Source organism: Somniosus microcephalus, chromosome 16 (genome assembly GCF_052327205.1).
Source record: "Somniosus microcephalus isolate GS21.2 chromosome 16, FLI_Smic_1.0, whole genome shotgun sequence".
In the NCBI taxonomy this organism is placed as follows: domain Eukaryota; kingdom Metazoa; phylum Chordata; class Chondrichthyes; order Squaliformes; family Somniosidae; genus Somniosus; species Somniosus microcephalus.
Genome location: NC_141002.1, coordinates 101,303,960 through 101,322,716, shown reverse-complemented (window position 1 = coordinate 101,322,716; position 18,757 = coordinate 101,303,960). Strand labels below are relative to the sequence as shown.

General features: G+C 47.5%; 1 protein-coding gene across 2 annotated transcripts in view; it reads right to left on the bottom strand.

Moving 5' to 3' along the window:
• syt1a (synaptotagmin Ia) overlaps positions 1-18,757 on the bottom strand; it is a 651,724-nt gene that overhangs the window by 33,446 nt on the left and 599,521 nt on the right. For both annotated transcript variants that reach the window (XM_086009557.1, XM_086009558.1), the window contains exons 6-7: positions 15,011-15,178; positions 10,096-10,263 (exon numbers count right to left, since the gene is read on the bottom strand). In XM_086009557.1, coding sequence (XP_085865683.1) covers positions 10,096-10,263; positions 15,011-15,178 — 336 coding nt within the window. The remainder of the gene's footprint in view (positions 1-10,095; positions 10,264-15,010; positions 15,179-18,757) is intronic.

The following is an 18,757-nucleotide window of genomic DNA, read 5'->3' as shown; positions in this document are numbered from 1 at the left end:
TGGGAAATAGGGGAGGGGATGAAAGAAGAGACATTAAGAGATATTCAAGGTGAGACGAGATGGTAATAGGACAGGTAAAGAAACAAACAATGGCTCTAGATGAAGTGTGAAATGCGCTGGCAGAGTGAGAGACAATATCGAGTTCAACAATTTCAGATCATAACCTTGGCCCCTATTATACTTTCATATTTTTTATCCACACTTTTGGTTTGTGCCTTTCCCTTGTTTCTCTCTCCCACATGGCAGCTGTCTCTCACTCTGCCAGCGCATTTCACACTTCATCTAGAGCCATTGTCTGTTTCTTTACCTGTCCTATTACCATCTCGTCTCACCTTGAATATCTCTTAATGTCTCTTCTTTCATCCCCTCCCCCATTTCCCAGCCCCCAAACTGCCTTTTAATCTGTTTCATTTCCTGCCTTTTTTTTCTCAGTTCTGACGAAGGGTTTCGACCTGAAACTTTGACTCTGATTCTCTCTCCACGGATGTTGCCTGGCTGGTGAGTTTTTCCAGCGTTTTCTGTTGTTATTTAAAATTCTCATCCTTGTTTTCAAATCCCTCCATGGCCTCGAACCCACCGCCTCCCCCAATTTGCAGCCAATTTGCACGCAGCAAGCTCCCACAAACACCAATGAAATGGACAACTGTTGAGGGATAAACATTGGCCAGGACACTAGGGAGAACTCTCCTGTTCTTTTTTGAATAGTGCCACAGGATCTTTTACGTCCACCTGAGAGAGCCTCGGTTTAACGTCTCATCTGAAAGACGGCACCTCCGACAATGCAGCGCTCCCTCAGTACTGCACTGGGAGTGTCAGCCTGGATTATGTGCTGAAGTCTCTGGAGTGGAACTTAAACCCACAACCTTTTGAGTCGAAGGCGAGAGTGCTACCCACTGACGCCAATGGTGGAGCGATGAAAATCGGAGATGCGCAAGAGGCCTATAAGGTGCTATATAAAGTTCTTTCTTATAGTATCAGGTTTATATTGCTCTAAGATAAGATCGGATACGGTGGTGTAGTGGTTATATTACTGGACGAGTAATCCAGGGAACGTGAGTTCACAGTCCCACCACAGCAGTTTGAGAATTTGTATTCAATTAAAACAAATCTGAAAAAATAAAAATCTGGTATGAGTAGAAAAAAGTGACCAGGAAGCTATCGTAATGTCCCTTTAGGGAAGAATACCTACCGGTCTGGCCTATATATGACTCCAGACCTACAGCAATGTGGTTGACTCTTAACTGCCCTCTGAAATGGCCTAGCAAACCCCTCAGTATCAAATCTGGGCAACGAGGGATGACACACCCTGAGAATTAATAATAAAGTAGATGGAACATCTGAATTTAATGCTAGAGGTCCCAAACTAAACCTTTGCACAAGACCCCCACAAAGCAAACTGTTACCAGAGGCCAGTCCGCCAATTTTCCTCATCCTTCCACATTAACTAGATATTTCTCTCTGTCTTTCTCTTTTACTCTCTCATTTTTGTCTCTCTCTCTTTCTCTTTCCATCTATCTCTTTCTCTCTTTCCTCCCCACTCTCTCTTTCTCTTTAACTGTCCCTTTCTGTCTCTCTTTCTCTTTCTGTTTCCCTTTCTCTCTCCTGCTCTCTCCTCCTCCTCTCTCTCACTCTTCCCTTCTCTCGTCCACTCCCTCTCTCCCTCCCTCTTTTCTCTTTCCCTCTATCTATCTCTCTTCGCCTCCCTCTCCCTCCTTTCTCTCTCTCTTCCCTCTCTATCTCGTTCCCCTCTCTCTCTCTTCACCTCCCTCCCTCCTTCCCTCTCTATCTCTCTTTATCTCTCTCTTGTTCCCCCTCCCACTCTCTCTCCCTCTTTTCTCTTTCTCTTTCCCTCTATCTCTCTTCCCCTCCCTCCCCCTTTCTCTCTCTCCGTCCCTCTTTCCCTTTCCCTCTCTATCTCTCTTTATCTCTCTCTCATTCCCCTTCTCTCTCCCTCTCTCCCTCTCCCTCTCCCCCTCCCCCTCCCCCTCCCTCTCTCTCTCCTTGAATTGCCCGCAGTCTGTTGAGAAACTCCAATGGTCCCATCTCATAGAAACATAGAAGATAGGAGCAGGAGTAGGCCATTCGGCCCCTCGAGCCTGTTCCGCCATTCAATGAGATCATGGCTGATCATCCAAATTCAGTACCCTGTCCCTGCTTTCTCCCCATATCCCTTGATCCCTTTAGCCTTAAGAAATATATCCAACTCCTTCTTGAATATATTTAATGAATTGGCCTCTACTGCCTTCTGTGGTAGAGAATTCCACAGGTTCACCACTCTCTGGGTGAAGAGAGTCCTCATTCTATGTTGTCACTCGGCTCACTCACTTTGCTCTCGGCTGGCTTACATTTCTCAATGTCACGCCAGGCTTGTGCAGGCTCTTGCATGAAACAAAATTAATTTTTGTCATAGAGCTATGTTAATAATACTGCCCCTGACAACAAGGATGTGATCTGAACTATAGCCTGTCAGGATGCCTTTGAGTGATTGAACAGAGTGATTGTAAAAATGCAAAATGAAATTCAACCTGAGAGGTTCATTAATAATAAGACAAAAAAACAAGTAAGTGGATTTGCCTTTACATTACTGTCACTGGATTATATCACGACAGCACTGTATTTACAAACAGACACAAAAGGATCAACAATGCTCCACTTAGCTTATTAAGAGTTGGACACAATACTCCAACTGAAGCCTAACCGGTGATCTATCCTAACTCGCACCAAGTCCCGTTCACCCATCACCCCTGTACTTGCTGACCTACATTTGCTCCCGGTCCTACAACCCTCCGAGATCTCTGCGCTCCTCCAATTCCGGCCTCTTGCGCATCCCCCGATTTCCTTTGCTCCACCATTGGCGGCCGTGCCTTCAGCCGGCTGGACCCTAAACTCTGGAATTCCCTCCCTAAACCTCTCCGCCTCTCTCTCCTCCTTTAAGATGCCCCTTAAAACCCACCTCTGTTTTTGGTCACCTGTCCTAATATCTCCTTATGTGGCTTGATGTTCGATAAAGCTCCTGTGAAGCACCTTGGGACGTTTTACTATGTTAAAGGCGCTATATAAATGCAAGTTGTTGTTATAAAGGTTTAACATAACTTCCTTGCTTTGCACTCTATGGGGCCGATTTTAACTCGGGTGCGGGGAATTGTCGGGTTCCCCGAATTTGGTGTTTCCCACACGAATCTAAATGGGTGTGTGAGATTGATGCAATTTTAACTCATTTGGCCAATTGATTTCCAACGTGTGGGAACCCTTGGCAAATGAGTATTTCCAGTCAGAAAGTCGCATAATATGACGTCATTATTGCTGCTGCATTTAGGGTCTGCAACAAGCCTTGCTTCTTCTGCAGGCTGCCAACCTTTTGGCATTTGCTGATACACTGAGCTGGAAGCAGAATGGCAAGAGAAAGACTGAGGTCTGCACCCCGTTTTGACGACGTTGCCCTGCAGGCTTTAGTGGAGGGAGCAAGAGCTCACAAGGAGGTGCTCTTCCCTTCATCAGGGAGGAAGATGCCTCCCCAGCAAACAAAGGCTGCGTGGCTGCAAGTGGCAGAGGAGGTCAACTCCTTATCGGCTACCCGCAGAACCTGGATACAGTGCAGGAAGAGATTTCATGACCTTCAGCACGCTGGAAAAGTGAGTATGAAGTTCCCATCACTCTCAATCTGATCTCCATTGCCTCTCCTCACCAGCACTCAGCTTTAGCAATCTCTTCCTCCACATCCCACTTGACACTGACATCCATGCACCCTTACCCATTCCCTCTCTCTCTATGGTCACATTCAGCTAACTATTCAACTATGCAGCCCTCACACTCCCTATCACTCTGATGCTATGAAAACAACTGACAACACACAGGGAGGGCCTTTGGTCTTGCCACCTCACTCCATCTTTGTCTCCTTCTAAGCATCTATGCTATGGATTCTCTACACTCACTCCCTCATTCTCACTCAAACTCCACTTGTCTCCCTCATTGCAGGAAAAGAGAGCTCACAATAAAAGAGAACGAGCGAGGACAGGAGGAGGGACACCATCAGTCGCCCACCTCACCCCCTGGGAGGAGGCGGTCCTGGAGATCGTAGGACTGGAGGATGAGGCGCAAGTGGGGGGCGGACAGACGGGTGCATCACAGCAAGCTGGTGACAGAACAGTTTTCCATCTCTCTCATTGACATTGCCTGAGTCGCTGATAATGATTCTGAAGCTATAACAGATGGACCTATGATCATCTGCAATATGCAATGTACATGTAACCTTGACCTCACATCTCTAACTCTTTCCTTTACTCCCCCACAGGACCATTGAGACCCCACTGTCCAGGAGGAAGAGCCTGAGCTTCCAGACTCCTCAGAGGAATCTGCAACCTCTGAGGGCGCAGCGTCAGCAGAATTCAGCGCACCTAGCACCAGCACAGACACTCACACCTCGGTGGGATCTTCGGGACATAGAGTAGTGTTGTCACCTGGTGTATCACAGCTCACAAGTGAGCATCAGCAGATTGTGGAGACAGGGACAGCAGTGGAGAGTCCTAGTTGGAGGGCGCAGGACTCTGCCAGCTCGGCTCAGCTGCATGTCGACCCTCTGCCTCTGGGTCCATCCATAAGATCAGCGGGGCTGGAACTCCAGGAACAGATGCAGGAGTCTCTGGCAGGTTTTGTCTCCAGGGTCGATGTGAGTGTGGAGCGAATAGAGGAGTCCATAGCGAACATGAGCAGAGCCTTTGTGGAGTCATTGGTGCATGAACGCATCACCATGGAAAGGATGGCAACCTCCATGGAGGAGATAAGTCGCCAGGGTACGGAAAACATGGTGAGTGCTCATAATAGAATGACATCTCTTGAGGAGCAATGGGCATCTATTGAACAGAGAAACCAGACTTTCATGGAAGTCCTTCTGATAAGGGTCCCCATGGCCCCCTGATGTGCAACAAGGTGCTCTCAATCCACTTCCAAGCGCTGGCCCCTTCTGGCCTGTGCAGCTTCAGGTGGGTGAGCAGCAGCCTGGCGCTCCTGTTGCTGCTGCTGTTGTTCCTGGTTCTGCTGGTGCCGCGGCTGGTGCTCGAGCTCATCTAATGCCCAGAAGGGAAGGAAATAAATGGCTCCCATGCTTCTGGTATATGCCTCCGTTGAGGAAGCGCTGAGTGAAGGTGACGAGTGGGGTTTCCCAGGAGGTCACACTGGAGATGTGTGTGAGGCTCCAACCTTCCACAGGTGTGGTTAAGCCTGGTAAAAGTTGCCCCAGGCCTGAAACAACAAAGTCCTGCCACCTGCAAATGATGACTGATCAAATCTCCTCTTTAATGGTTGACCTGCAGCTGATAGTCAGCAAGCCAATAGTGCTCACGTCAGGTTTCACAGGCGTGATCCCTACCAGGCGTGTTTTACGTGGGAAAAGGGTTAAAAATGCAAGGGCCTGTTAAAATGGGATTATAAAGGCCAATTATTGCTGATTAAGGGCCTTAAAGACCAGTCCCGCCTGTTGGAGGCGGGACTGATTCGGGACCATCAGACACGCCTGGGTTAAAATGGCTCGGGGTCGGGAACCAGGCGGGGGGGGTCCCAACCCCCAGTTTTTGCGAATTTAACCCCCCACACGCCTCAAAGCCCGCCTCACGGCTGAGTTAAAATCGACCCCTATGCTTCTACTTATAAAGCCAAGCATCCCGAATGCTTTTTCTAATAGCCTTTTCAACTTGTCCTGCTACCTTCAGAGTTTTGATGGACTGTTGCTGCAAACAACAGTCATCCCACTGCTGCTACTGGACTGAACTGATTATCTAGGTCATGTGACCACTATTGGACTCCCTGCGAATTGTCATTAAACAAAACACTGACGCCGTCAAATTTCCTGAGCTGCCCGTAACGTAGGCACCCACAATGAAATGGCAAAGTCCTGTTTTGCCTGGCATTGTGTGTTTCCAGCCCAGTTGGAATCTCACTCTACTGAGGCCGTCAGGCAAAGTAAGAAAGAATTTGCATTTCTGTAGCGCCTTTCACGATTTCAGGACGTCCCAAAGCGCTTTACAGCCAAATCAAGTACTTATGAAGCGTAGTCACTGTTGTAATGTGGGAAACGCGGCAGCCAATTCACACACAGCAAGATCCCACAAACAGCAATGTGATAATGACCAGATAATCTGTTTTAGTGGTGCTGGTTGAAGGACATAATAAATAGGAAGCAGGAGTCGGCCATTCGGCCCCTCGAGCCTGCTCCGCCATTCAATAAGATTATGGCTGATCTTCGACCTCAACTCCACCTTCCCGCCCGATCCCCATATCCCTCGATTCCTCTAGAGTCCAAAAATCTATCGATCTCAGCCTTGAATATACTCAATGACTGAGCATCCACAGTCCTCTGGGGTAGAGAATTCCAAAGATTCACAAACCTCTGAGTGAAGAAATTTCTCTCATCTCGGTCCTAAATGGCCGACCCCTTATCCTGAGACTGTGACCCCTGGCTCTAGACTCCCCGGCCAGGGGAAACAACCTCTCAGCATCTACCCTGTCAAGCCCTCTAAGAATTTTGTATGTTTCAGTGAGATCACCTCTCATTCTTCTAAACTCCAGAGAATATAGGCCCAATTTACTCAATCTCTCCTCATAGGACAATCCCCCCACCCCAGGAATCAATCCAGTGAACCTTTGTTGCACCCTCGTTAAGGCAAGTATGTCCTTCCTTAGGTAAGGAGACCAAAACTGTGCACAGTACTCCAGGTGTGGTCTCACCAAAGCCCTATACTTCCTTTCTCTTATATGCTAACCCTCCTTGCAATAAAGGCTAACATACCATTTGTAGCATAAATATTGGCCAGGACACTGGGGAGAACTCCCCTGCTTTTCTTCAAAACAGTGGCATGGAATCTTTTATGTCCACCTGAGAGGGCAGATGGGGCCTCGGTTTTTAAAAATTTGTTTATGGGATGTGGGCGTCGCTGGCAAGGCCAGCATTTATTGCCCATCCCTAATTGCCCTTGAGAAGGTGGTGGTGAGCCGCCTTCTTGAATCGTGTGGTGAAGGTGCTCCCACAGTGCTGTTAGGGAGGGAGTTCCAGGATTTTTGACCCAGTGACGATGAAGGATCGGCCGATATATTTCTAAGCCAGGATGTTGTGTGACTTGGAGGGAAACTTGGAGGTGGTGGTGTTCCCATGCACCTGCTGACCTCGTCCTTCTAGGTGGTAGAGGTTGTGGGTTTGGGAGGTGCTGCCGAAGAAGCCTTGGCGAGTTGCTGCAGTGCATCTTGTAGATGGTACACACTGCAGCCACGGTGCGCTGGTCGTGGAGGGAGTGAATGTTTAAGGTGGTGGATGGGGTGCCAATCAAACGGGCTGCTTTGTCCTGGATGGTGTCGAGCTTCTTGAGTGTTGTTGGAGCTGCACTCATCCAGGCAAGTGGAGAGTATTCCATCACACTCCTGACTTGTGCCTTGTAGATGGTGGAAAGGCTTTGGGGAGTCAGGAGGTGAGACACTTGCCGCAGAATACCCGGCCTCTGACCCGCTCTTGTTGCCACAGTGTTTATGTGGCTGGTCCAATTAAGTTTCTGGTCAATGGTGACCCCCAGGATGTTGATGGTGGGGGATTTGGCGATGGTAATGGTTTAACGTCTCATCCGAAAGACGGCACCTCTGACAGTGCAGCACTCTCTCAGTACTGGCACCGGGAGTGTCAGCTTAGATTATGTGCTCAAATCTCCAGCGTGGGGCTCGAACCCACGACCTTCTGACTCAGAGGCGAGAGAGCGCTACCCACTGAGCCACAGCTGACACATACAATATACAGTATTCAGTGAAATCAAACCCTTCCGTTGACAACACGAGGCACAGTCACACAACTCTGCCATATGCCGTCCTCTGTCATGGCACCTACCATCAACCGAAACAATACAAAATGGGTAGTTTGTCAGAAACAAAGTATAAATACTCTCTGCACCTGTATATATTCCGTACAGCGACCCCGGGATATATTCCGTACAGTGACCCTGGTATACATTCTGTACAGTGACCCCGGCATATATTCCGTACAGTGACCCCGGTATATATTCCATATACAGTGGCCTCGGTATATATTCCATACAGTGACCCCGGTATATATTCCATACAGTGACCCCGGTATATATTCCATACAGTGACCCCGGTATATATTCCATACAGTGACCCTTGTGTATATTCCATACAGTGACCCCGGTATATATTCCGTACAGTGACCCCGGTATATATTCCATACAGTGACCCTGGTGTATATTCCATACAGTGACCCCGGTATATATTCCATATACAGTGGCCCCGGTATATATTCCATAAAGTGACCCCGGTATATATTCCGTACTTGACCCCGGTATATATTCCGTACTTGACCCCGGTATATATTCCATATACAGTGGCCCCGGTATATATTCCGTACAGTGACCCCGATACATACGAAGGACCGTGTGTCCTGGCGGTCACTGAGACTTGGCTCACAGTTTTAAAAAATTCATTCATGGAATGTGGGCGTCGCTGGCAAGGCCGGCATTTGTTGCCCATCCCTAGTTGCCCTCGAGAAGGTGGTGGTGAGCCACCTTCTTGAACCGCTGCAGTCCGTGGTACTTCTTTGTAGTGGTTTGGTACAACTGAGTGTCTCGCTGGGCCATTTCAGAGGGCAATTAAGAGTCGACCACATTGCTGTGGGTCTGGAGTCACATATAGGCCAGACCGGGTAAGGACGGCAGATTTCCTTCCCTAAAGAACATTACAATCCAGTAGTTTCTTGGTCACCATGACTGATACTAGCTTTTTATTCCAGATTTATTTAAATAACTGAATTTAAATTCCCCAGCTGCCGTGGTGGGATTTGAACTTGTGTCTCCGGATCATTAGTCCAGGCCTCTGGTACCGTACCCCCATAGTGGTGACTTGTTCTGTAGCCTTCCTGCCTGGCTGTACTTTCCACCCCCCTGCCCCATCCAAACCATCACAGTGGCAGTGTGGCCTTTATCACCAAAATCACACCTTGGTCTTTCATCCTTCGAGCACCTCACCTTGTCCCACCTCTCCCCCCTCTCCTTTAACATCCTTGTTCTCTATCATCCCCCACCCTCCCTCCCCAGGCCCCACCCCGAGCTTATCCCTGAGATATCCTCCACCCTTTCCTCCTTCAGCCTCTGCGCCGAGTGACTCCTCATCCTCGGTGATCCATCTCAACTCACCACGCCCCCTCTCCTCTGAGTTCACTGCCCTCCTGTCCTCCCTAAGCCTCTCCAGCCATGTAAACTCTCCTACCCATATTCACAGCCCCTACCTCTTAACCTTGCCATCTCGCCTAACCGCTCCACGCACCCGGCCTCGATCACAGACAAGGCCATCTGTGACTGCATCCTTGTACCCCTCACCCCCCCCCATTACCCCTTCCCACCGTCCAACCCCACTTCCTGCTGCGTCAGTGCCTGAAAGAAACTCTCCCCCAAGCCAACGACAACTGCTCTTTCAAACTCCCAACTGCCTAGCCTTTGGCCCTCCATTCACCCGTAATATTCCTGCAGCTGCCACTTTGCACCTCCAGTCTCCTCATCTTCACCTTTGAGGCTCTTGTCCCCGAATAAACCTGGTCCATGTTGTTCCCCTTTTCTGGACCGGAAACAGGTGAAAAAAGTAACAATTTCACGGGGAGCAAAGGACACCCGCAGTAGGTCCAACCCCATATTGTAGGCAAGCAAAGCAGCCAATTTGCGCACAGCAAGATTCCACAAACAGCAAGGAGATAAATGACCAGTTAATCGGTTGGTTGGGGGATGAATGTTGACCAGGACACAGGGGAGAACTTCCCCTGCTCTTCTTCAAATAATGCCTTGGGATCTTTAACATCCTCTTGAACAGGCCTCATGTTATTGCCTCACCCGAAAGACGGCGCCTCTGGCAATGCAGCACTCCCTGCGTCCTACATTTAAGTTACAGCCTAAATCATGTGCTGGTCTAACCACAGAACTGGAAGTGAGAAATAATATTTTACAAATGACTGAAGTACTAAGTTTTAAGAGATTGATTGGCGATGTAGGAATTTGAATCGGAAGACAGCTGTGACCACTTTAGCAGCGTGTAGTGTCTGTATGAAACTCGGACACTAACCTCCTCTTTCTCAGCTCCTTGCAGGTCCCTCCACTCCTCAGTTACGTGTCCGAAGTCTACCGTATTCATCGGCACTTTTGCCTCCCCAATGACGTCGTGCTTGGAAAACCGATCAAAGTCGTAAACTGCCATCACCAGAGTTTTTCCTCCCAGTTCTGAGTACGGAATCTAGATGAGAGAATGAAAAGTAACTTGGCGTGAATGTGAAATTCACATCATTACATAGAATGTACAGCACAGAAACAGACCATTCCGCCCAGTTGGTCCGTGCCGGAGTTTATGAGTGTTCTCCCACCCTACTTTTTAAAAATTCATTCCTGGGATGTGGACGTCGCTGGCAAGGACAGCATTAATTGCCCCTTGAGAAGGTGGTGGTGAGCCGCCTTCTTGAACTGCTGCAGTCCGTGTGGTGTAGATGTTCCCACAGTGCTGTTAGGGAGGGAGTTCCAGGGTTTTGACCCAGCGACGATGAAGGAACAGCGATATATTTCCAAGTCAGGATGGTGTGTGACTTGGAGGGGAACTTGGAGGTGGTGGTGTTCCCATGCGCCTGGTGCCCTTGTCCTTCTAGGTGGTAGAGGTCACGGGTTTGGGAGGTGCTGCCGAAGAAGCCTTGGTGAGTTGCTGCAGTGCATCTTGTAGATGGCACACACTGCAGCCACGGTGTGCCGGTGGTGGAGGGAGTGAATGTTTAAGGTGGTGGATGGGGTGCCAATCAAATGGGCTGCTGTGTCCTAGATGGTGTCGAGCTTCTTGAGTGTTGGAGCTGCACTCATCCAGGCAAGTGGAGAATATTCCATCACACTCCTACTACTTCACCTCACCCTATCAATATATCCTTCTATTCCTTTCTCCCTCATGTGTTTATCCAGCTTCCCCTTAAATGTATCTGTACTATTCGCCTCGCCCACTCCCTGTGGTTGCGAGTTCCACATTCTCACCACTCTCTGGGTAAAGAAGTTTCTCCTGAATTCCCCATTGGATTTATTAGTATCTATCTTATATTCATGGCCCCTAGTTTTATATTAAATATTAATATTTCGATTAATATCTTAGGTGTACATTCCTTTCTCCCTCATATGTTTATCTCGCTTCACCTTAAATGTATTATGCAGATCGATTCCCCCCCCCGGCTATCAATGGAAGTGGGTGAAAAATTATGATTCGGATTGTCTCAGAAAAAAAGTCACACGACAGAGTATTTCCTGAGCATAGCGAGGAGTCCTCCTCGGAGCAGAGAAGGTTCAGAGGAGATTTGATGGAGGTGTTCAAAATCATGATGGGTTTTGATAGAAAAAATAAAGAGAAACTGTTTCCAGCGGCAGGAGGGTCGGTAACCAGAGGACACAGATTGAAGGTGATTGATGTTAAAGAACCAGAGGAGGAGATGAGGAGAATATTTTTACGCAGCGAGTTGTTGTGATCTGGAACGCGCTGCCTGAAAGGGCGGCGGAAGCAGATTCAATAGTGATTTTCAAAGAGAATTGTATAAATACTTGAAAAGGAAAAACATTTGCAGGGCTCTGGGGAAAGAGCAGGGGGGAGTGGGACTAATTGGAGAGCTCTTTCAAAGAGCCGGAACAGGCACAATGGGCCGAATGGCCCCCTTCTGAGCTGTGTCATTCTATGATTCGATGATTCGATGAAGTCAATAGCTACATTATGGCAGCACACATATCATTTGATAATTCCACCCTTCCCCCCCTTTCCTATTCCCCCCCTTCACTCCTTCCCCCACTCCCCTTGCCCACCCCCCCCCCCGCCACTTCCCGCACTCTGCCCCGCACCCTCCGATTTGATTGCCGATGCATGTTATTAACCTGGAACTCCGGCTGTAAATAATGGACACTTGGAGCAAACGCTGTGACAATACGTCAACTCACTTGGAATTATTTATGTTTCAAACAGCTTGAATCGGCAGGAGTTACTGCACATTGAGGCTTGACATTATCCTTTTCTTTTCTCTTTGACATTTCTCTCTCTGTCTTTCCGTTGGTGTAATGTACTGCCCCGTCTTGAGTCTGCAGGGCTTCCAGTCCATTATAAAAAGGTAATAATTGACGTGGAGTGAATACCTGGCCTCTAAAATGCTTCTAATGATCAAAAGCACTGTCATCCTGGAATATGTGAGAAAATATTTACTCTGATATTGTGCAACAAAACAAACACCACTAAACTCATTGGGCACAGCAATTTTATCTTTATTTTGCCCTGAATTTGATTAATAATGAAAAACGGATGAAAGCACTGACTTTAAGATAAGATCTACTCCCACCTACTGCACAGAAGTTCTAACTCAATCCTTTACATTTCTTGACAAATGTTGGCTTTATAAACAGAGACGGAGAGCACAAAAGCAAGGAAGTTATGTTAAACCTTTATAAAACACTGTTTAGGCCCCAGCTGGACCACTGTGTCCAATGGACACCACACTTTATGAAAGGATGTCAAGGCCTTGGAGAGGGTGCGGCGGAGAGTTACTGGAATGGTTCCAGGGGATGAGGGACTTCAGTTACGAGGAGAGACTGGAGAAGCTGGAGTTTTTCTCCTCGGAGCAGAGAAGGTTATGGGGAGATTTAATAGAGGTGTTCAAAATCATGAGGGGGTTTTGACAGAGTAAATCAGGAGAAACTGTTTCCAGTGGCAGGAGGGTCGGTAACCAGAGGACACAGATTGAAGATAATTGGCAAAAGAACCAGAGGGGGAGATGAGGAGAATATTTTTACGCAGCGAGTTGCTGTGATCTGGAACGCGCTTCCTGAAAGGGCGGTGGAAGCAGATTCAATAGTAACTTTCAAAAAGGGAATTGGATAAATACTTGAAATGGAAAAGCTTGCAGGGCTATGGGGGAAAGTGCAGGGGAGTGGGACTAATTGGAGAGCACTTTCAAAGAGCCGGTACAGGCACGATGGGCCGAATGGCCTCCTTCTGTGCTGTATCATTCTATGATTCTGAGACAAATGACTGACTGACTTTATTTCTTTGTATTTTTTCTTTTGAAGTGTGATACAGAAATGTAAGTATGACTCTTGAAGTGTGACAGAGAAGTGAGACAGGAAATGCATGTGAGATGAAGCTTTCTGCAATAAGACTTTTGAGAGAGAGGGAGAGAGAAATTTGATGGAAATTCTTTCTCATGGGGTTAAGCCATCTCTCATTGAAAACCTGCTCACGTGGGTTTGTTCTCATAGTAGCAATCAATGTATTTAAATATTAAATGAGCTGACCGATTGTTTGTCAATCGCTCTTGGACAATCCCATTCACTGTTTGTTCATCGCAGATTATGTTCTGTGAGTTAATGTTTTGTTTTCATGGTATAATGTGTCGAGTCTAGTTTGCTATTTATTTCACATGACCCTCCGATGCATCATTTCTTTTTTTCTCATCGCATGTGAGATGTTAAGAAAATGACAGAGTTCAAATCCCAGCGTGATAAATTGTGAATAAATCTGGTGATTTGTGGGTTGGCACCAGGAAAGTCATTGGATTGTTAGAATCATAGAATAGTACAGCACAGGAGGAGGCCATTCGGCCCATCGAGTCTGCGCCGGCTCTTTCGAAGAGTAATCCAGTCAGTCCCACTCCCCCGCTCTTTCCCCATATCCCTGCAATTTTTTCTCCTTCAAGTATTTATCCAATTCCCTTTTGAAGGCTACTGTTGAATCTGTATCCACCGCCCTATCAGGCAGCGCATTCCAAATCCTAACCACTCGCTGCGTAAAAAAGTTTTTCCTCATGTCGCCTCTGGTTCTTTTGCCAATCACCTTAAATCTGTGCCCTCTGGTTATCAACACTTCAGCCATTGGAAACAGTTGTAAAAACCCAACTAATGTCCATCTGCTAATCCTAGCTGCTTCTGGGCTACACCTGGCTCCAGTCCCCACATTATATGATTGGCTCGTAATACCGTCCAAACTGGGCATTCAGTCAAGAAGAAGGCAGCCCACCAGTGCCTTCGCAGGACAACTAAGGTTAGACAATAAACCCGAGGACAAATATACAGTCAACCTCAACATCTCTAGGGGAGGGATGGGGAAAAATGCTGCTGCTGATTGTTACTTATTAATAGAGGCATTGGAGAAGGTGCAAAAAAGATTTACTAGGATGATACCAGAATGGAGGGGTTTTACCTATCAGGAAAGGTTGAACAGGCTGGGGCTCTTTTCTCTAGAAAAGAGAAGGCTGAGGGGTGATCTGATCGAGGTCTTTAAAATTATGAAAGGATTTGATGGGGTAGGTGTAGAGAAGATGAATCAACTTGAGGGGGAGTCCAGAACTACGGGGCCATAAATATAAGATAGTCACTGATAAATCCAATAGGGAATTCAGGAGAAAGTTCTTTACCCAGAGAGTGGTGAGAATGTGGAACTCGCTACCACAGGGAGTGGTTGAGGCGAATAGTGTAGATGCATTTAAGGGGAAGCTAGATAAACACATGAGGGAGGAAGGAATAGAAGGATATGTTGATGGAGATAGATGAAGAGGGGTGGGAGGAGGCTCGTGTGGAGCATAAACACCGACGTGGACCAGTTGGGCCGAATGGCCTGTTTTTGTGCTGTAAATGCTATGTAATATTATGTAATACTGTGCAATCAGACAAGATTTGACACCGAGCCACATAAAGAGATATTAAGACAGGTGACCAAAAGCTTGGTCAAAGAGGTAGGTTTTAAGGAGCGTCTTAAAGGAGGAGAGAGAGGCAGAGAGATGGGCCGAATGTCCTGTTTCTGTGTTGTAAATACTATGTAATTAATTGTTGTTGGCAGTACATTGGGTGTTTAAATAATTCACTGGGGCTCATCATCCAGTCTCGGTCACAAGGAGCGGGCCCTTGGGTGAGATACTGAAGGGCACTTGCCACTTGTGGAATGGGACCTCACTGTGTGTTGCTGAGAGCCTGAAGGAAGATATTACCTTGAAGATGAAGGACTCGTTGAAAACTGGATTCAGCGTCTTTCGGTGGACTTTCGTTTCGTACTTCTTCTTCTTGTCGGGCAGTAAGAAGACCTTCACGTACGGATCGGACGTCCCTCCCATATCTAGAGCAGGAAGCTCAGCGGCTTGAATAATCCCCACTATAAGCTGTTAGTACGACAGAAAAGAGCATTCAACAACAACAACAACAACTTGCATTTATACAGCGTCTTTAATGCAGTAAAACGTCCCACGGCGCTTCACAGGAGCGATTATCAGACATAAATTGACTCCGAACCACATTAGGAGATATTAGGACAGGTGAGGTAGGTTTTAAGCCAAGTCTTAAAGGAGGTAGAGAGGCGGAGAGGTTTAAGGAGGTAATTCCCGAGCTTGGGGCAAGATGGCTGAAGGCACGGCCGCCAATGGTGGAGTGTAGGAAATCGGGGATGCACGCAAGAGGACAGAGTTGGAGGAACATAGAGTGCTCAAAGGTTTTTAGGGCTGGAGGAGGTTACAGAGGTAGGGAGGGGGTGAGGCCAATGGAGGGATTTGAACACAAGGATGAGAATTTTAAAATCGAGGTGTTGCCGGACTGGGAGCCAATGTAGGCGGAGATTCTCACTGCAGGAAAATGAGGCCCAACATTTCTGAGAAAGTTGTTCAAAGCCTTTCCTTCAGGGAATAGCTAGGTGGCAGGGCAGACTCTTGGCCTACTTTAAATACTTTAAATACAATTGTAGACCAGAACCTCGGCCCCTATTTTTTTCCACATGGCAGCTGTTGATGATTCTGCCATTCCCATTTACACCTCATCTAGACTCATGCGATAGCAAAATACTGCAGATGCTGGAAATCCGAAATAACAACAGAAAATGCTGGAAAAACTCAGCAGGTCAGGCAACATCCGTGGAGAGAAATTAGAGTCAACGTTTCGGGTCGAAACCCTTTTTCAAAACTGGAAAGGAAATGAAATAGATCGAAGGCAGGGCTGCGATAGAACAAAAGAAGTAAAGAGGTATTCAAAACCAGACGAGATGGTAATAGGACAGTGGAGACAAAAGACAGCTCAGATTAGGTGTGAAGTGTACTGGCAGGATGGGAGACAGCTGCCATGTGGGAGAGAGAAAAAAAAGGAAGGGGGGGGGGAAGGGAAGACCCAAAACAAAGGGGTGGAAAAAAAATATAAGTAAAAATGTAATAGGAGCCGAGGCTATGATCTGAAATTGTTGAACTCGATATTGAGGCCGGAAGGCTGCAAAGTGCCTAATCGGAAGATGAGGTGCTGTTCCTCGAGCTTACGTTGAGCTTCCGTGGAACAATACAAGAGGCCAAGGACGGTGAGGTCCGAGTGGGAATGACAGGCAACTGGAAGCTCGGGGTCACCCTTACGGACTGAACGGAGGTGTTCCGCAAAGCGGTCACCCAATCTGCGTTTGGTCTTCCCAATGTAGAGGAGACCGCCTCGTGAGCAGCGAATACAGTATACTAGATTGCAAGAAGTACAAGTAAATCGCTGTTTCACCTGGAAGGGGTGTTTGGGGCCCTGGACAGTGGGAAGGGGGGAGGTATAGGGGCAGGTGTTACATCTCCTGCGCTTGCACGGGAAGGTGCCAGGCAAAGGGGAAGGGCTGTTGGGGATGATAGAGGAGTGGACTAGGGTGTCTCAGAGGGAGCGGTCCCTACGGAATGCTGAAAGGGGAGGGGAGGGGAAGATGCGTTTGGTGGTGGGATCACTTTGGAGGTAGCGGAAATGGCGGAGGATGATCCGTTGAATGTGGAGGCTGGTGGGGTGAAAGGTGAGGACAAGGGGAACCCTATCGTGGTTCCGGGAGGGAGGGGCAGGGGTGAGGGCAGAAGTGCGGGAGATAGAACTGACACGGTCGAGGGCCGTGTCAACCACGGTAGAGGGGAATCCTCGGTTGCGGAAAAAGGAAGACATGTCAGAAGCACTGGTGTGGAAGGTGGCATTGTCGGAGCAGATACGGCGGAGACGGAGAAACTCATCGTTTGTTTCTTAACTTGTCCCATTACCATCTCCTTTTGCCTCACACCATCATCCCTTTTGTCTCTTAATCTCTCCTGCCTTCCATCCTATCACAGACCTTCCCTTTTGTTCTTTCCTCCCCTCCCCCCTTTCCCTGCCCCTACACTTGCTTAAAAACCTGTTCCATCTCCAACTTTTTCCAGTTCTGACAAAGGGTCATCGACCCGAAACGTTAACTCTGTTATTCTCTCTCTACAGATGCTGCCTGGCCTGCTGAATGTTCCCAGCGCTTTCTGTTTTTAGTTCAGATTTCCAGCATCCGCAGTATTTTGCTTTTGCTTAAATACTTGTACCAATACCAACACAAGGGTCAGGTTGTTTCAATCAAAGGTTCTCGCCTGGATTCGGCATTTTAATCCGATCACTGGTACAGATTAAGGGACAACAGTCCAGCCCTGTAATAAACTAGACTAACAGAACCGATTCAAGATCATGAACGTAATTACATGTGAAAAGAAAACTAATCGCTGTCACGCTATCTTGAGTGACAGCTGTCTAACTCAACCAAATGCTATTTTCTATCGAGGATAACTATCAATTAAAGAATAACTGCAGATTTAATCAGCGACCAGTATTCCTTTGGATGCAGTTTGCTTAAAAAAATAAATAGAATCTTGGATGAAAATTAGCTGCGCTTTATTGATGCAGCCCACAGTGCTCCGTCTCCCCCCCCTCCATATTCTAAAGCAGTCACTCCAGTGCGAGTGGTATTTAGCTCTATTTTTAAACATTAAACTAATTTGAGCTCACATACTGTAAATTCTCCTTGGAGCAGCGCAGATCTTACTTGGTGCTTTCCTGCATCATCAAAAAAAAAACCAGAAGCGAAGTGGCTAGAAGGCCCACACTCAGACACAAATGCACCTCATTAATGTACCCATGAGACTGACATTAATACAAGAGACTGCAGGAAATTCATTCAGACCCATTTCTAATCATTTGCAATGGGTCCCAGGAGACGGATGAGGTCTGTAGGCTGCCCTGAGCGTTTCTATTATTGGATGTTTCTGCAGTGGACTGACGAGTCAGCGAGGAACATCCATCTTCTTTTAGGGGAAGTCTGTTAGGAGCAAATGCCTGAGTATTAGAAGCATTGGGGTATTAGTGACTGTTTTCGATAGTGGGGCGGCATCAAGTGTCATTGTTTATCTGCGCTTATTGGGAAAGAAATTGTAGGCAGAGTTGGAAAGACTTTGAGGCGTAGAGTATTGGGTTATGAAAGGGATGCAATGACAACCGATTTATACAGGGCGTCCCAGCCACTGCTAAATTGTTCGGGGTCCTGTTTTTTTAGACATTCGTGGTGGCTGCCTGAAATTTACAACCCGGACTTGTAAATTTGTTTACATAGAAACATAGGAGCAGGAGTCGGCCATTCGGCCCTTCGAGCCTGCTCTGCCATTCAATATGATCATGGCTGATCCTCTATCTCAATACCATACCCCTTGACGCCTTTTGTGTCAATGTTACAGTGCTTGTGTTTCGCAACCTCCGACTATTATTTCCGGGGCCTGACCATTGGGTCCATAAGTGAGCTGCTGGTTCGACCCGACTTGGGAAAAAGGCCCCGAAACTTTCAGAAATGTCATCTTTCATGGAATTCAGAAGGAGGAGATCCGTTCGCACCCTCCCCTTCCGCCACCCTCCGGATCTCTCCCACCCCCCTCTTTCCCATAGGCCTCTGCTCAAGCTGCAGTTGG